This window comes from Bombina bombina, chromosome 1 (genome assembly GCF_027579735.1).
Source record: "Bombina bombina isolate aBomBom1 chromosome 1, aBomBom1.pri, whole genome shotgun sequence".
Classification (NCBI taxonomy): domain Eukaryota; kingdom Metazoa; phylum Chordata; class Amphibia; order Anura; family Bombinatoridae; genus Bombina; species Bombina bombina.
In genome coordinates this window covers 774,096,008-774,115,826 of record NC_069499.1, presented here as the reverse complement: position 1 = coordinate 774,115,826, position 19,819 = coordinate 774,096,008, and the positions used below count along the sequence as shown (strand labels likewise).

Sequence of the window (19,819 nt, the reverse complement as noted above, 5' to 3'; positions counted from 1 at the left end):
TGAGAGACCTATCAATCTAATTTTTGTTAACATTAGTTTTAACAGCCAATATATTTACTTGGGTCTTGTCTGAGACCTGTGATAAACATTAGGGCCAATTCTAGGGATCTAAGAGATCTTCCACTCTCCCAACTTATTTTTTTTACAATACATCAACATTTAGCGTACTTGGTGATGTTCTTGTATGAATGAAAAAAAAATATCTCAAACTATTGGGAAATAAGCACTTGTATACAAAATGTTGAGCAGGTTTATGCTTATCTCATGGAGTACAAAAAGTACATTTTATACAAAAATGCTGATTTTCTCTAGTGTTGTAAAAACAGCAGAATATTATTTCATTTGATCTGCATATACTGCCCTATTCTAAATGACACCCAAAAACATGATTGCATGCACTTTTCTTCTTTTTGGTTTCGATTAAGACACCCAGAAATATTTTTAAACATATATATCTTTTTTTTTTTTTTTTTCTCTTTCTTACAGTCAGCAGATGATATTGAATCTTTGATCCCTAAAGGAGTGTCTGAACTCACAAAGCAACAAATACGATATCTCCTGCAGGTGGGAAAATAAACAACTTGAAGCACTCTGTAAAAATAAGCATTACAGATACATGCTGGTATTTTGCAGTTTAATGATATCTGAAGAACAGCTTCCTTGTATAATGATATTTATGTCATGCAAATCTGAATGTGCAAATATCTGTAAATATTTTGTGAAATAGCATGTGAGAAATATCAACAGACTAGAGAAGCTACATAAATAAAAAAAAAAATCTAAAATACTTAGTTCATTCAAATTAAATTTTATGTTTGATGTTTCACTTCTAGATGAGACAGACATCTGACAAATCCATGAGACTGGTTTTATCTACATTCTCCAGCCTACGAGAAGAGTTGGCCCATTTGCAGAATGATTTAAATGTAAGATTGTATATATTGAAATTAAGATATTATACATTTCTTTCCTAAGATATGGTTAGTACACGGCTTGAGTAATTACTGTTGGGAATATAACTCCTGGCCAGCAGGAGGAGGCAAAGAGCACCACAGTTAAACTGTTAAGTATCACTCCCTTACCCACAACCCCCAGTCATTCTCTTTGCCTTCCGTGCATGGAGGAGGTGAAGTTTAGGTGTCTGAAGAAAGATTTTGATTTCATCTACAAGCAAGTTTTGGGGTATAGCCATATTCCACGTCATTCCTTGCAGTTGGGTAGTAGTGACCATTTACTGATTATTAGTTTATTTAATATACAGATTCTAACTAATACATGTTTTAATTTTGAGTAAAATTTCAGTAAATCATTCCCTTTCTATATTATGGTGTAGCAAAACTAAACCAGTGTAATATGTATGTTGGAGAAAATATTATATATTAGAGATAGACTGTTTTGAATCATGTTTACAATCTAGTATTTAATTTGCAGAAATTAGAATTCGACAAGAAAGCTCTTGAAAGAGATTTGACATTTAAGGATACTCAAATAAATGAGTATGAAGCCATGTTGCAAAATGTACGAGAAAAGAATCGCCAGCAGCAGGTGAGCTTCAGCGCATTCTATATTTTTGCTGTTTTGTTTATTTTGGACAATTATAAATATTTTGGAGATTCAAGTTAGAGCATTATTAGCTGATTACTAAATAATACAAAGGAAAGTACTCGTAAAGGGTGCCAGTGCAAACAAGATTTGGTATTTACTTCTAAACTGCTTACCATTAAAGCTCTGCAGTTGAGGTCTTTGTGCTTTCTGTGAGTATAAATATATTTATAAAGTTGAAAATTATTTCTTAGTACCCATATATTTATTATCAATTATATCTTATTTTTTTGTTTTATAATTTTGAATTAATTAAATGGACATTATAGTCAAATTAAATGCATGTACTGTATATTGCAGAAATGGTTGTATTCAAAAGAGAAAATGCACTCTGTCTTATGAATAAACTTTATATAAATTACATAAAATGTTTATTTCTCTGTCCATTAAAAGGAACACTAAACACAAGACATTTCTGTTGTCTTGCTACGGAATAACATACCAGCCAAGAATAATATTTTTAAAACAAATTAAAATCTTGTTTGCTGTAATTGCCTTATGTGTAGGAGACAATCTAGGCTTTCTTCTGGAGAAGGTACCATCAGTATTTTAGTATAAACTGAATTGTTTTGTAGTTGCTAAAGCCAATTGGGGAAATAGAAGTTAGCAGGGTTATTCTAGAGAAGTCTACAGGTTGCATTTCCAGTTCTGAGAATTGGAAAATCTACTATTTCTAGGGGTAAACTCCATGAAAAGAGGGCAAAATAAAATAACAAAAGCATATTGAAACGTTAACAAAACCATTTTTATATAAAAATCTCAAGGTGTTTACACTTCCTCTTTACTATTTTGCACACTGTTTGAAAATGTGTATCCATTGTCTAATTTAATAATTTTGGACTATAAATTGGAGTTGTGCTAGTCATATTATTTCCAAACACAGAAATTAGATAAATATATTGCATTGTCTGCTTATTCGTGGCACCATCTTTATTTAAGACTGTATCGCTTGTGAATACTCTGTTATGTCCTTTTTAGCAAGAATTAAAGGAAAGCGCTCTAAAACTCCGCAGCTTAGATGAAACAATCCTGTCCTTCAGGAATGCAGAAGCTGACAAAGATTATCGACTAAAAGAGCTAGAATATGCAAAAAATGCTCTGCAACAAGAGATCCAAACCCTGAGACTGCAGGTAGGTCTGTCTGAACTTCATTTGAATTGATACTTCAATATTTCCTTAATATACATAGTATTCTTCAAACACTGTTATATATTAACTAAAATAAATATTGTGGTAAGAAATATTGTTTCAAATAGGAAAATGTATGCAAAGTGAAAGGTCTGGTATTGTGGTGAGGCTTGGCTGATGTTCAAATACTCACTAAACTTCTTTTCTTCTCTTGATATACAACATACATAGAAATCACATAAACTCTTTCACACCCCTGTGCTAAAGTCATTTTTTTTTAGACTTTTGGTCTCTTGGCTTTTAAACTTTAATTTCAGTTACCCATACAATTCATATGTTTTTTTTTTTTTTTATCAGACCAAATAATTGGCTTTAGTGGTAAAATCAGTATGCAAGGTAAATTAATGGAAAAGCAGGCAAGATAAATAATTTATTTGATTTCTTGCTTAATTAAACATTTTATCTAGGAATTAATTTTAAGCTTAATGCCCTTTCAAAAATATCCTTACATCATAAAAGAATGTGTTTCTAAAACTTAAAGCCAAAACCATTGCTTTGAAGTATTTGACTCATTGTATAAAATATATTACTGCCTTTATCATGAGGTATCTCTGTGTGTGGAAGCTGGGTGAACACAACATTCAAACATATATTGTATGTTTTAAAGGTCTCCGACACCTGTTCCAGCTCAATGCTTCAAACCAAGACTGATGAGATTTCCAGGCATTACAAGGAAACAATCAATAGTTTGAGAGATGAAAAGGACAAGGAGATCCGCACTTTAAGGGTAAGTTGGATGTCAAATAGTGTCAGACAGTGTTTTAAATTTGTTATATATTTTTTTAAACAGTATTGTTGGCAACACTTTGTCCAAACTATTTACTGTAAACCGCATGTGCCAAACATTTGGTTTAGAATTACCAATAAGATAACAAGGCTTTGATTTCTCATTCAGCCAGTAGTGATACTACAGGCTCAAGTTAAAACAATGTAAAATGTGTTTTGCACATGCATTTTCTGCATCACTTTAGTAGCTTCACTTAAAACAAAAAAGTGCTTCAGCACAAGACAATTAGTCTCCGTTTTGAACAAAGATCAGTTTCTTCGTGCAAGCTCATAGTTTCGTATGCCAAGCACACAAGCATAAGTAGATCCCACTAACAAAATTCACAAAATGTTTTCCCCATCTCACAAAAGTATTGGCGCCACTACTGTACACAGAATTCTAATTTAGAATGCAAAAGTGCCTGATTAGTGTTACATGACTTATAATAACTCTAGGATGCAGCAATTCTGCCACAGAAACACATACGCATATTTATTATATATTAGTATATTAGTAGTCTTACTGAATATCTTATTAAATGATTTATCAACAACAAATGGAATAAAATAAACCCCATAATTTGAAAGCTCTAAGTTAGCATAGTGTACAATAGAATTTGATCCCGATTTGATAAGATATTATATGTCACACTTTATGGTGATTGGTTACACACATGCTAGGTAGAAATTTCAATTCATAAAAAAAAAATACAATCATGATCATCAAGGTATTACCACATTGGAATGCAATTTTATTTGTTAGTTTATTTGTAGAATTAATGATCTCTTTTATGATACCATGCCAGGATTACATTTTCTGGTTCAGCATTAAAGGAGCAATTTTGAAAAATCGGCATGTAAAGACATAGCATGTCCCTGCGGGTTAAATACATTAATGGCTGCAAACACATCAGCTTTATTTCAATTTTAATTTGAAATCTCTAATACTGTAAAAGAAGAAAGTCAAACGCTTGTGGGCAGAGCTGTTTTAGCTGGAGTAACAAGATAAAATGAATTATATATTTATGGCACAATGAGTCTATTCTTTTATAAAATGATGCTCAACCAGTCAGGAGCTATAAATATTTAACCTCTTAAGAACCCTGAATTTTAGAGAAAAATTTTACTCAAAGTACCTCATTTTTAGCATTTTTCTTTCATGTAATTGGCAAGAGTCCATGAGCTAGTGACGTATGGGATATACAATCCTTCCAGGAGGGGCAAAGTTTCCCAAACCTCAAAATGCCTATAAACACACCCCTCACCACACCCACAATTCAGTTTTACAAACTTTGCCTCCTATGGAGGTGGTGAAGTAAGTTTGTTCTAAGATTTCTACGTTGACATGTGCTTCTTAGCATTTTGAAGCCTGATTCCTCTCAGAGTACAGCGAATGTCAGAGGGACGTGGAGAGTATCACCTATTGAATGTAATGATTTTCCTAACGGGGGTCTATTTCATAGGTTCTCTGTTATCTGTCGTAGAGATTCATCTCCTACCTCCCTTTTCAGATCGACGATATACTCTCATTTACCATTACCTCTACTGATAACTGTTTCAGTACTGGTTTGGCTATCTGCTATATGTGGATGGGTGTCTTTTGGTAAGTATGTTTTTATTACTTAAGACACTCTCAGCTATGGTTTGGCACTTTATGCATTTATATAAAGTTCTAAATATATGTATTGTACTTATATTTGCCATGAGTCAGGTTCATGTATTTCCTTTTGCAGATTGTCAGTTTCATATTTGGGGAAAGTTAATATTAAGAAATATTTTTCTTACCTGGGATTTAGTCCTTTTTTCAATTGACTACTTTGTTTCAAATTGCGGGCTGACTTAGGCTCGCGGGTGCGCCAAATGCTACACTTTATTGCGTCATTCCTGGCGTGAAAGGCACGTCCGTTGACGCAAGTTCGTCATTTCCGGCGTCGTAATTGACGCAGAGGTTTTACACAGGGTTGCGTCATTAGTGACGCGAGTGTGTCATTTCCGGACAATTTTTCAGTTGCGTTGTGCATCATACTTGATGCCAAACTTTTTTCATTATTTATTGCCCCATTGCTTTTGCCTCTTGCCTTTTTCTATGTCAGAGGGCTATGCTATTTGCATTCTTTCCCATTCCTGAAACTGTCATATAAGGAAATTGATAATTTTGCTTTATATGTTGTTTTTTCTTTTACATTTTGCAAAATGTCTCAATCTGATCCTGCCTCAGAAGTATCTGTTGGAACTTTGCTGCCTGACATCGGTTCTTCCAAAGCTAAGTGCATTTGTTTTAAAATTGTGGAGATTATATCTCCTAATGTCATTTGTATTAGTTGTCATGATAAACTTTTACATGCAGATAGTGCGTCCATCAGTAATAGTACATTGCCGGTTGCAGTTCCTTCAACTTCTAATGTACATGATATACCTATGAATTTTAAAGAATTTGTTACTGATTCTATTCAGAAGGCTTTGTCTGCATTTCCACCTTCTAATAAGCGTAAGAGGTCTTTTAAAACTTCTCATAAAGTTGATGAAATTTCAAATGACCGACAACATAATGAATTATCCACCTCTGATGAGTATCTATCTGATTCAGAAGATCCTTCCTCAGAGATTGACACTGACAAATCTACTTATTTATTTAAAATGAAGTATATGCGTTCTTTGTTAAAAGAAGTGTTAATTACTTTAGATATTGAGGAAGCTAGTCCTCTTGATATTAAAACCAGTAAATGTTTAAATTCTGTTTTTAAACCTCCTGTGGTTACTCCAGAGGTTTTTCTTATTCCTGTTGCTATTTCTGATATGATTTCTAAGGTATGGAATAACCGGGTACTCCTTTTAATCCTTCTGCAAGGTTTAAAAAATGGTATCCTTTACCAGCAATTTAAATAGAGTTTTGGGAAAAGATCCCCAAAGTTGATGGGGCTATTTCTACTCTTGCTAAACAAACCACTATTCCTATGGAAGATAGTACTTCCTTTAAAGATCCTTTAGATAGGAAGCTTGAATCTTATCTAAGGAAAGTCTATTTATATTCAGGTCATCTTCTTAGGCCTGCAATTACTTTGGCTGATGTTGCAGCTGCTTCAACTTTTTGGTTGGAGAATTTAGCGCAACAAGAATTGGATTCTGACTTATATAGCATTGTTCGTTTACTATAACATGCTAATCATTTTATTTGTGATGCTATTTTTGATATTATCAAAATTGATGTTAGATCCATGTCTTTAGCTATTTTAGCTAAAAAGGCTTTGTGGCTTAAATCTTGGAATGCTGATACGACATCTAAGTCTAGATTACTATCTCTTTCTTTCCAAGGTAATAATTTATTTGATTCTCAGTTGGATTCTATTATTTCAACTGTTACTGGGGGGAAGGGAGTTTTTTTCCTCAGGATAAAAAAACCTAAGGGTAAATATAAGGCTTCTAATCGTTTTCATTCTTATCGTCAAAATAAAGAACAAAAACCTAATCCTTCCCCCAAGGAATCTGTTTCCAATTGGAAGCCTTCCTCAAATTGGAATAAATCCAAGACTTTTAAAAAACCAAAGTCAGCCCCTAAGTCCGCATGAAGGTGCGGCCCTCATTCCAGCTCAGCTGGTAGGGGGCAGATTAAGGTTTTTCAAGAATGTTTGGGCAAATTCTATCCAAAATCAATGGATTCAGAGCATTGTCTCTCTGAGATACCGAATAGGATTCAGAGTAAGACCTCCTGTGAGAAGATTTTTTCTCTCACGCATCCCAGCAAATCCAGTAAAAGCTCAGGCTTTCCTGAAGTGGTTGTTTCTTCAAAAACATGGTTGAAGGATCAATTTACCAAAAAGTTTTTTGATTCCTCAGACAAGGGTCACCTTTTTAGGTTTCCAGATAGATTCAGTGTCCATGACTCTGTCTCTAACAGACAAGAGACGTTTGAAATTGGTTGCAGCATGTTGGCACCTTCAGTCTCGGTCATTCCCTTCAGTGGCTATTTGCATGGAAGTTTTAGGCCTCATGACTGCAGCATCGGACGCGATTCCTTTTGCTCGTTTTCACATGAGACCTCTCCAGCTTTGTAGGCTGAATCAATGGTGCCAGGATTATACAAAGATATCACAATTAATATCCTTAAATCCCAATGTTCGACACTCTCTGACGTGGTGGTTAAATTACCAGCGTTTAGTTCAAGGGGCCTCTTTTGTTCGGCCAACCCGGACTGTGATCTCAACAGATGCAAGTTTTTCAGGTTGGGGAGCTGTCTGGGGATCTCTGACAGCACAAGGGGTTTGGAAATCTCAAGAGGCGAGATTACCAATCAATATTTTAGAACTCCGTGCAATTTTCAGAGCTCTTCAGTTTTGGACTCTGTTGAAGAGAGAACCGTTCATTTGTTTTCAGACAGACAATATCACAACGGTGGCATATGTCAATTATCAGGGTGGGACTTACAGTCCCCAAGCTATAAAAGAAGTATCTTGGATACTTGTTTGGGCGGAATCCAGCTCCTGTTTAATTTCTGTTGTTCATATCCCAGGTGTAGACAATTGGGAGGCGGATTATCTCAGCCGTCAGACTTTACATCCAGGGGAGTGGTTTCTCCATCCGGATGTGTTTTCTCAGATTGTTCAGATGTGGGGTCTTCCAGAAATAGATCTGATGGCTTCTCATCTAAACAAGAAACTTCCCAGATACCTGTCCAGGTCCAGGGATTCTCAGGTGGAAGCAGTAGATGCAGTGACACTTCCTTGGTGTTATCAATCTGCTTATACCTTCCCGCCTCTAGTTCTTCTTCCAAGAGTGATCTCCAAGATCATCATGGAACAATGATTTGTGTTGCTGGTGGCTCCAGCATAGCCCCACAGGTTTTGGTATGCGGATCTTGTTCGGATGTCCAGTTGTCAACCTTGGCCACTTTCGTTAAGGCCGGACCTACTGTCTCAAGGTCTGTTTTTCCATCAGGATCTCAAATCATTAAATTTGAAGATATGGAAATTGAACGCTTAGTACTAAGTCATAGAGGTTTCTCTGACTCAGTAATTAATACTATGTTACAAGCTCATAAATCTGTCTCTAGGAAGATTTATTATCGAGTTTGGAAGACTTACATTTCATGGTGTTCTCATAAATTCTCTTGGCATTCTTTTAGAATTCCTAGAATTTTACAGTTTCTCCAGGATGGTTTGGATAGGGGTTTGTCTGCAAGTTCCTTGAAGGGACAAATCTCTGCTCTTTCTGTTTTATTTCACAGAAAGATTGCTAATCTTCCTGATATTCACTGTTTTGTACAGGCTTTAGTTCGTATTAAGCCTGTCATTAAATCAATTTCTCCTCCTTGGAGTCTTAATTTGATTTTGAAGGCGTTACAGGCTCTTCCTTTTGAGCCTATGCATTCTTTGGATATTAAACTACTTTATTGGAAAGTGTTGTTTCTTTTGGCTATCTCTTCTGCTAGAAGAGTTTCTGAGCTATCTGCTCTTTCTTGTTAATCTCCTTTTCTGATTTTTCATCAGGATAAGGAGGTTTTGCGGACTTAATTTGAATTTTTACCTAAGGTTGTGAATTCTAACAACATTAGTAGAGAAATTGTTGTCCCTTCCTTGTGTCCTAATCCTAAGAATTCTTTGGGAAGATCCTTACATTCTTTGGATGTGGTGAGAGCTTTGAAATATTATGTTGAAGATACTAAAGATTTCAGGAAGACTTCTAGTCTATTTGTTATATTTTCTGGTCCTAGGAAAGGTCAGAAGGCCTCTACTATTTCCTTGGCCTCTTGGTTAAAGCTTTTGATTCATCAAGCTTATTTGGAGTCGGGTAAAGAGAATTACAGCTCATTCTACTAGATTAGTCTCCACTTTGTGGGCTTTTAAGAATGAAGCTTCAGTTGATCAGATTTGCAAAGCAGCGACTTGGTCCTCTTTGCATACATTTACTAAATTCTACCGTTTTGATGTATTTGCTTCTTCTGAAGCAGTTTTTGGTAGAAAAGTTCTTCAGGCAGCTGTTTCAGTTTGATTCTTCTGCTGATGTTTTAAGTTTTTCTTTTCTTCATGAGAATAACTTATATTTTGGGTTGTGGATTATTTTTCCAGCATTTTACTGTTGTTTATTTTTATCCCTCCCTCTCTAGTGACTCTTGTGTGGAGTTCCACATCTTGGGTATTGATATCCCATACGTCACTAGCTCATGGACTCTTGCTAATTACATGAAAGAAAACATAATTTATGTAAGAACTTACCTGATAAATTCATTTATTTCATATTGGCAAGAGTCCATGAGGCCCACCCTTTTTATGGTGGTTATGATTTTTTTGTATAAAGCACAATTATTTCCAAATTCCTTTGTTGATGCTTTTTACTCCTTTCACCCCACTACTTGGCTATTCGTTAAAACTGAATTGTGGGTGTGGTGAGGGGGTGTATTTATAGGCATTTTGAGGTTTGGGAAACTTTGCCCCTCCTGGTAGGATTGTATATCCCATACGTCACTAGCTCATGGACTCTTGCCAATATGAAAGAAATGAGTTTATCAGGTAAGTTCTTACATAAATTATGTTTTTGCTATCACTCTATTTAAATATAAATAGAGCCTTTTTTTATTTACCAATCGACTATATATTTTTTTTTTAGCAGACAACCCAAGGTATTGATCTTGGCCTATTTTAGTATATTTCATACCACCATTTTGTCTCCAAAGGTGATCATATTAAAAAATCATTAACTTTTTCATAAACATGGGGTTTCTCACTAAAATTATTTACACACAACTACTGCAGTCATAAGACAAAAGGTTGCAAATGCTTCTCTGGATCCTGTTTGTTCAGAAATAGCAAACATGAATGGCTATGCCATTGGTTTTTGGCAATTAGAAGGCCGCTAATTGCATCTGCACACCACACTTTTAATATTCCTGGCAGTAAAAGGGTTAATCACATTTTTTTTTTAATAAATAGTTTCTGTAGTTTAGCGATCCCCCCCCTCTTGAAGCAATCATACATATGGACCCCCTGCAACCTGCCATTATACTTTTATTTAGCGTAATGGCCCATCCTTTTCCTCTCCCTCAGCAAATCTTGTTTTCTAACAGAGAACGGCAGCACGCGAGTGGTTAATATATAAAAATATAACTTTATTCAAAAACTCTTAAAAATACACACAAGTATATGGAAGAAGGAGATTAACCTTACACGTTTTGTGCCCTGCGGCATTTAATCATTGGGTGTTACATACATGATCTCCCTGACCATTTAAACCTGCACTAGCCAATTGGCAATAAGCACCATTGCCGCGGCAGCCCAGGTAAACAATGGTCTCACATAGCAACATTTAAATAACAAGTGATTAAAATCATTCAATTTGAAACGGTCTTAGTCTGAATAATTCATTCAATAGTAATATAACTTAATAACTTCATTAAAGATATACAATGTATTTATTTTTAAACTCTGTTTAGTTATAATTTATTACTTAATTGAAAGGATATAAAAATATAAAATATGTTTTATGCATTCACAAATGGCTCCTCATATGCAAAAAGTTCTAAAAAACAAAAGATAAAGCTGCAGTATCAAATTATAGCTTTCAAACATATACAGTATTGTCGATTTCCTGGGTTATTATCTTAAATTAATTTCTTAAGTTATGTTACTATTGAATGAATTATTCAAACTAAGACTGTTTCAAATTAAATGATGTTAATCACTTGTTATTTTAAATGTTGCTATATGAGACCATTGTTTACCTGGGCTGCTGCGGCAACAGTGCTGATTGGCTAGTGCAGGTTTAAATGGTCAGGGAGATTGTGTATGTAACATCCTATGATTAAGTGATGCAGGGCACGGAATGCTTAAAGGTTTATCTCCTTCCATATACTTGTGTGAATTTTTAAGAGTTTTTGAATAAAGTTATATTTTTATATATTAGCCACTCGAGTGCTGCCGCTCTCTGTTTGACTTGTACTTTCTGCTTGCGCAGCTGTTCTTGTGTACCGTGCCAGTTTTTTTAAATTACCTGTCTACCCGTAGTACCTGTGATGCGCCACCATCCCCCCCCCACACACACCATCCACGGTATCACCATAAGCCGATACAGACAGTGACACGGAGTCTTTATTGGCAATCTGCCTTCTTATGGTAAAGGAAAAACGATCAACGCCGACAGCAAGGACCGCAACATGAGCCAGACTGTTGGACATAGGTACTACGTTAACCGGGTACACTAGGCAAAGTACTCTATCACATAGTACCTATGTCCATTTGGCTTAAGGGGTTAATAAGTGTGTTGCTGATCACAGCAAGAATAAATCAAGCCACTTTCTATGCAAATAGGGGTAATGCTGAAAGGTTGTTCCAATCCAATTCTAAACAGAAACGTTTCTGTACTGTCTAAATCATACAGTTTGAAATGCATGTCATAAAATAAGTCAATCCTATGTATGCATGTCTGTGCGCAACTCATCATTGGCATAGCTTGCACATTGGCTCATAAGGACAAGTCCTCTTACATTTCACAAGCATAGAAACAAATTATGTTTTTAGCACAAAACATAAAGTTCAAACACAAATACATTTTAAAATACTCTGTTAGATGTAACAAAGGAAAATGACTTTAATGTTTGGACAGTTAAAGGGACATTCTACTGTAAAAATAAATAGTATTTGCCTAACATTTTTTGCAGTACTGATTAATCCTCTTAGATAATCTTGACAGAGCAGAGAGCTTTATATCAACAAGCCCTACGCGTCTAACTCTGTCAAAACATTTAAACAAGTTCTTGAAGCCACACTCTTGGAACACCCCTTTTCAGCACTACTTGAGGATGCTAAGAAATGTTTGGAGCATATGCTTGTATGCCCGCTCCTGATTGCTTAAACAAGTAATAAAAGAAATGCATTTGTTTAAAAAAAAATTCTCACAGAATAGAGCACCTTATTTATACACTAGCACACAGTGTCCCTTTAAATGCAGTGCTAAACTAGTAAAAAAAAAAAATGTTACTTACTCTTTTAATGGATAACCAATAGGTGTTAAAACAGCTTTTCCAATCTGTCCTATAAGTCTAGTAACGATAGATTGGATCCTTAAAGCAACTTTTCTTCATTTTGAAGCATTAGTGACTGATGAGTTAGAGAACATGTTTTCTTAGATTTTATTTGATTTATACATTGCATTCACACCAGACTATCCTCGTGTTTAGTTCCATGACCATAACGGTCTTCTTCAGACCCTCCACAGGGTTAAGACTCAATTCCTTTGATATATACATTTTCAGATTAAAGCCAAGTAGTCTTGCTTTCTCAGCTGGCCTTAAGAATTTTGTTGTTGATGGCAAACTAATATATTATGTAATTTCAGTCCCAGATTTCCAAATTCCAGCATGATGTCTCAGCTCGTGAAGGTTCCAGCAGTGATTTGCAAATGAGGTTGCTCGAGCTCACTGCTTCTTTGGAGGAGAGGGAGTCCTTAATTAAGAGACAACAAGAGGTGAGAGCGAACTGATGAGTCAGAAACCATTATCACCTCTGAAGTTTATCAGAATTACAAAATGATAACAAAGAAAAATGACCTCTTCACATCAACTGCAAATAGTGCATATTTTGAGTAGATTCATTTGAATTGGTAAAATATTGAGTATCTGCTTTTTATTTTAATAGAGATGAATGGTCATATTCTACTTGTAATAAACATATACTAGCAAGTTGTCACTCACATATACTTTTTTAATTACAAATCACAAGGTAAGTTGTCAACAAATTAGTCTTATATCAATTTCCAGATCTTATAAACACTTACACCCAACTGGCCATCCAAATCCTCAAAAGAGCTACACGGTTATGTTACCTTTATTAGAAACATGAGCTACACAGTTATGTTACCTTTATTATAGACATGAGCTACACGGTTATGTTACCTTTATTATAGACATGAGCTACACGGTTATGTTACCTTTATTATAGACATGAGCTACACGGTTATGTTACCTTTATTATAGACATGAGCTACACGGTTATGTTACCTTTATTATAGACATGAGCTACACGGTTATGTTACCTTTATTATAGACATGAGCTACACGGTTATGTTACCTTTATTATAGACATGAGCTACACGGTTATGTTACCTTTATTATAGACATGAGCTACACGGTTATGTTACCTTTATTATAGACATGAGCTACACGGTTATGTTACCTTTATTATAGACATGAGCTACACGGTTATGTTACCTTTATTATAGACATGAGCTACACGGTTATGTTACCTTTATTATAGACATGAGCTACACGGTTATGTTACCTTTATTATAGACATGAGCTACACGGTTATGTTACCTTTATTATAGACATGAGCTACACGGTTATGTTACCTTTATTATAGACATGAGCTACACGGTTATGTTACCTTTATTATAGACATGAGCTACACGGTTATGTTACCTTTATTATAGACATGAGCTACACGGTTATGTTACCTTTATTATAGACATGAGCTACACGGTTATGTTACCTTTATTATAGACATGAGCTACACGGTTATGTTACCTTTATTATAGACATGAGCTACACGGTTATGTTACCTTTATTATAGACATGAGCTACACAGTTATGTTACCTTTATTATAGACATGGCAATGTTGGAGAAAATGTTCTTATGAATTAAAGCAGTTAATGTGTAAAATAGGAATATCGTCTCTGCTTTGGAAGAATGAATACTTGACCACCGGGGAAATTCTGCGGACTGTCAGTGGCCAACCAATTCATTTAAGGGATACATGTTAATCTATTGAATGAAAAGTTTATAGCTGGAACAAATTGCTATAGTTTACTAAGTGAGCAAGACAAAACATACTGGACCACATTTGTATTAAATTTAGAAAAACAACAACATAATTTCTCTCAAGACCGAAGTTAAGCGACTAATGAAAATGCTGAGTCCTTTTTATTATAATATCTGATTTCATCGCACAAACAATGCCCACTCTGGAGTGACAGAAGGAAGAGTGGAAAGCCAAGTGCTGTCTGTAGCTCACTTTATCTAATGGATTTACATAAATGCTAATCATGGTTATTACTGATATGCACAACCAAAGGTTAGTGGGATTATTAAAGGGATATAAAACCCAATCATTTTCTTTCATGATTTAGGTAGAACATACAATTTTAAACAACTTTCCAGTTTACTTCTATTAACCAAATTGCTTCATTCTCTTGGTATCATTTGTTGAAGGAGCAGCAATGCAATAAACATTTCAGCAAAGGATAACAAGAGAAGGAAGCAAATTAAATAATAGATGCCAATTGGAAAGTTTTTTGAAATTGTATTCTCTGTCTGAATTGATTGTCTGTCTAATTATGACTTTACTGTCCCTTTAAGTCTTGAGAGTGTTTAAGGGATGCATTAACATTACCATAAACACAAACTTATTAAATGAAATGACTAAAATGACTGCTATTAAACTGTTGATCCCATAGAAAAGTTCCATGAAACATAATGGATTATATGTTCCAATTCACAAAAATGCTGGAAATTAATGTATTTCTGTTTCTTAAAGTGACAAACACATCATGCTTTTGTGTAAATATTATGATTGCCCCATACTCTATACAGAGGTCAAAAAGCTAATTTCTGTAACCTAGGTTTTCTTCAAAATGCTGAAAACTAGCATTTGATTTGCAGCATTTTGAAGGAAACCTAGCTTACAGAAATTTACATTTTGACCACTGTAGGGAGTATAGGACAAGAGCAATCATCATCTTCCATATTTCATTTGTAAATGCAGCTTTATGTATCAGTTATGTACATTTCCTGATATAGTGGTATTTATCTATGAATTGTACAGCTTGGTATAGACACACTTTAGGTTTCTAAGGTTTTACCAAAAATACTCAATTTATTTTTTAAAATATTGTTAAGATACTGTATCAAATGCTCCATCACAAATAAAAGGAATTCTGCGTCTCTTCATGCAGGAGCTCTTTCGACTGCGCCATGATAGAGACTCCAAAAACGTCACCAATACAGTTGTTACTCAAAGGTAAAATGCTATTAGCTGCTTTATAATATAGTATTAAACTTAAGCATAACTATAATGTCCTCAATTTCATAACTATGGGCAGTGATAGAAACGTATTGATACATAATTACATTGTTATTATGCAGATAAAAGCTTTACAAGTTGTTAAAATTAAACTTTCTTATTTACACACAGATATAGAACCCAGTATCCCATCCTTAGGCTGTTGTCAGACCAACCTAACACACCTTTCAGAGATACCGAGACAGTTGTGATTGAGAGGACCGGTGAAACAAGGAAACAAGTAAGAAAACATGGTGGTGTATTTGAGTCACCAATGGTTCTCCAGGTGTAATTTAAAAGTAAATTGTGCATTAAAGACAGGGGACCATATTAACACTCACAAGAGGAGATGAAAAGTTGTCTTAGAATGCCGTGTTTGCGCTTGCATGTATTAAAGTGCTGAAATATTCCTTTAGCAAAAAAGAAACACATAAGATAAATATCAGCCATGACATCAAGTAACAGAAAGTAAAGTACCATTAAACTCACATAATCCATTAGTTGTTAAGTAGTTGGCTCTTAAAGAGACATTAAGTCCATACATTCACAGTTACATATTGAAAATGAGAGCAATTTTAAGTTAAAATGTACTCTTATGCATTACTTTTGTTTCAATTTTAGATTTGACTGTACAGGTGCGCTTAGCCAGTCCACTGTCTGTTTCCTACCTGAGTAAGGCATGGGAGAACGGATTTAGGGCCCGAGTATCTAAATTTCACCAGATTAGATGTGGTTTTTCACACCAACCGTCTCACAGGGGCTGCCCTGGTGGAATTATCATAAAAAGGGGCAGTCCCTGCTGGTAGCAAGATGTCTCCTATTAAAAGTAATGGAGCACTGAAAAGGGACACTTCACTCACTAGAGCAAACGGCTATGAGCAGGGGGCACACTTTAAAAATCATATCCTGCAGCCAATATAAATCACATTATCTGCTTAGCCAAACGGTTCACAATCTTCCATGGACCACATGAAGTAGCAGAGCTAAGCATACACTTTAGAGGCCAAATGTTTATAAACAGACAGGCCGTACAAACTTGTACGTGAGATGATACACATGCGCAATATTGGCCTAAGGGTTCCCTTTTAAGTAGGTGTAGATGGTGACTCTGAACTCTAACTCTGAATCACAGTTTACACATGAAATAAAAGGGAATAATTTGCGTTGCAGGAATTTAAATTATATTAAGATATTAAGTATAGTGAACTATTCAGATTATAGATATATGGGTATGTAATAGTTAATGTAATAGAGTCTCTGTGCATGTGTATTAGTGTGTGCTTTGCTACCTATGTAATGAGTGGGTGGGTCTGCTCTCTATGTCACTAGACTTCAGAATCAGAACAGAAAGGACGGAGGATACACAGAAACAACTAATATTACAAAATATAAAACAATTTATAGCGTTTTTTTCATGTGTATTCTATGTAGATTCAAATAATGCATTCATGATATTCATAATATACCATCCCTTTAACATTCTATAAAGACTTTACCATCCCTTTAACATTCTATAAAGACATTACCATCCCTTTAATATTCTATACAGACATGTGTTGATTATTGTACTTTATCTAAGCATGTAATAGTACTTTCCATTATTCTGAGAGCTATTAAAAGTTATGTTTCCATTTTAATAAATTATGTGGAATCAAAAGAATATATGCTATTGTTTTGTAAAGACTAGCCTCAGATTATTATACCGTATGCTGTGTCAAGATGGACTCTGGTTCCAGATTGCTTAAAACTTGGTCATTTTAAATCTCCTGAGTTGGTATAACCTAGTTCCTATCCATCAGATTTGAGGCAGAAATGATCTTGTAAATGCTTTTAATGTATGGAGTAAAGAGAGAGAATTTACTGCATTTAAAATAAGAATTTGTGCTTTTGTTGATCTTAAAATGTAATAATTTATTTTATTTTTTTTTATGCCAGGAATACTTCACCAGACCTTAGAGAACTACTTCTTTCTTCTTAATGAAAGAGACTGCGCTGGAGTAGTCAAAAGAAGAAAGTCGAATGTAATCTGGGAATTATGCCATATAATGTCTTCTGTTTTTCAGTTAAAGAAGGTCCAGCTCTTTACTGATATAAATATATGCCCTAGACACTGGTAATGCCAGATGCGTAGCAGCACATAAGCAACTTACGGGGGTTCTTAGGCTGTTGGGCCTAGAGAACTGCCTCATCTAGAAAGCACTTTGTCCTGGTATTATTGCTCATTTAGAATTTCAGATGGCCTTTACTGTACAATATTAATAGGCTAGTATTTTTATATAGAACTACCATAGTTCCATTAGATGTACAGCATTTTAAAAAGCAAATCTGAGCTTAAAATAGGCATTTTATCAGCAATTTGTCAGAGTTGCAAAGTTCTGTTTTAATTTCATATCTTTATGTTTAAAGCAGATTAGTGGCACTCTGTGGAAATACACGTGGACTGGATCTTTGTTTTACTGAAAAATAGATGTGAATATTTTATATATATATATCTCAAAATTAGCTTGTGGGCTTACAATAAGTGTCAACGTGTCTAGATCTTGTTCATAAAAAAAAAAATCTGTCACGTCTAATACCTATTTAGTTCTTTAATGTCAAGGTTGGGTGTTATGTGTTAAGGTGGAGCCGGGAAAATACTTTTTTTCCCCCCTTTAAATATGTTATAAAGATTGTAACAGTTCTATGGAAACTGGGGATTCCAATATTATGCTCTTTACATTGTGGGTCATGTATTGTTAGCTTTAGAAATATACCAGCAGCATGACTGGGCTTGTCATTAGTGAAGAAGAAACAATGCACCAGGGGTCACAAAATGGAGGTCTGTAAGTAACTTCTGCCCATGTGTGCCAGAGATGAAAGTCCGGCTGTACCGTGTAATCAAGATAGCATCATGTATGTGCAGGAACATTCTCCTGGGACTCTCTACTGCTGAGTGAGATACAGGTTATTACAGGTGGAAGGATATAAGCTTTACACACTAAAGCATTTTAGGCACACTATGAAAAATTGATGAATCCCCAATATGCAGATGAAATTGATTCTGAACATTAAGTCATATGACTCAGAAACAAATATAGATAGGATAGGACATAGTTAATATATACTAATAGCAGGAGCATTTTATTAGTTTACAACAAAGGAGTAAATAGAATTCTTCTGGGAATGGGAGAGCTGAGTGGGGCAATATAATTCAGCTAGAATTAAGTGCTATATATTGTATTCTATTCTTTACTAAAGAGTTTAAATCCTATGGTTGACGGTAACGTATGTTTGGTTAAGATATATTGGGGGGGGTAATAATGCCATATATTTAATGTCATCTGATCAGTGAATGTATGGGGTACATATTACTATAGTTTACTAAATTAGCTGAAGTGTCTGCTTGATAATGGGTAAGTTTTAAGTGTTTATGCTGCATTACATTTAAAAAAATATATGAATTTTTCTTTTCTTAAAGGGACAGTCAAGTCCAAAAACAACTTTTATGATTTAAATAGGGAATGTAATTTAAAAAAATCTTTCCAATTTACTTTTATCATAAATTTTGCTTTGTTCTCTTGGTATTCTTAGTTGAAAGCTAAACCTAGGTGGTTCATATGCTAATTTCTTAGACCTTGAAGAATGCCTCTAATCTGAATGCATTTTGACCACTAGAGGGCATTAGTTCATGTATTTCATATAGATAACATTGAGCTAAAATGCAAGTGTCAAAAGAACGGAAATAAGGGGGCAGTTTGCAGAAGCATAGATACAAGGTAATTGCAGAGATAAAAAGTGTATTTCTATAACTTTGTTGGTTATGCAAAACTGGGAAATAGGTAATAAAGGGATTATCTTTCTTTCTAAACAACAAAAATTCTGGTGTTGACTGTCCCTTTAAGACATTTTGAATTCATGTTCCATTGTTGGGTTTTACCATGTGCAACATGTCAGTCTACTGCTTTTAAATAAAGAACAGCTAAAAACAAGTGAGTGTGTCAATATATTGCACCTGGTTATGATTACAATTCTAGTAAGATGGATAAAGTACAGAAAAAAACTAGAGAAAACGTCGGTTGAAACCTCGAATGATTCAAAAAGAACTCCAAAAGGGTTTGAACGTCTGCTTCTGGCACAGCAAGTAGTAAAATGAATATTATTTTAAAATTTCAAGATGAACATAACTAAACTACATCAACCGTTTTTAAGTATACAATTGATTGGCTTGTCAATAAAAAAA

General features: G+C 34.7%; 1 protein-coding gene across 5 annotated transcripts in view; it reads left to right on the top strand.

Annotated features, from left to right (window-relative positions):
• The window catches only part of POF1B (POF1B actin binding protein), a 198,254-nt gene extending 178,686 nt beyond the window's left edge, over positions 1–19,568 (top strand). For all 5 annotated transcript variants that reach the window (XM_053699349.1, XM_053699347.1, XM_053699346.1 and 2 more), the window contains 9 exons: positions 487–564; positions 834–926; positions 1,432–1,545; positions 2,581–2,733; positions 3,398–3,517; positions 12,880–13,008; positions 15,494–15,558; positions 15,733–15,841; positions 17,536–19,568. In XM_053699349.1, coding sequence (XP_053555324.1) covers positions 487–564; positions 834–926; positions 1,432–1,545; positions 2,581–2,733; positions 3,398–3,517; positions 12,880–13,008; positions 15,494–15,558; positions 15,733–15,841; positions 17,536–17,556 — 882 coding nt within the window. In that variant the 3' untranslated portion in view covers positions 17,557–19,568. The remainder of the gene's footprint in view (positions 1–486; positions 565–833; positions 927–1,431; positions 1,546–2,580; positions 2,734–3,397; positions 3,518–12,879; positions 13,009–15,493; positions 15,559–15,732; positions 15,842–17,535) is intronic.
• Positions 19,569–19,819: the final 251 nt, after the last annotated feature.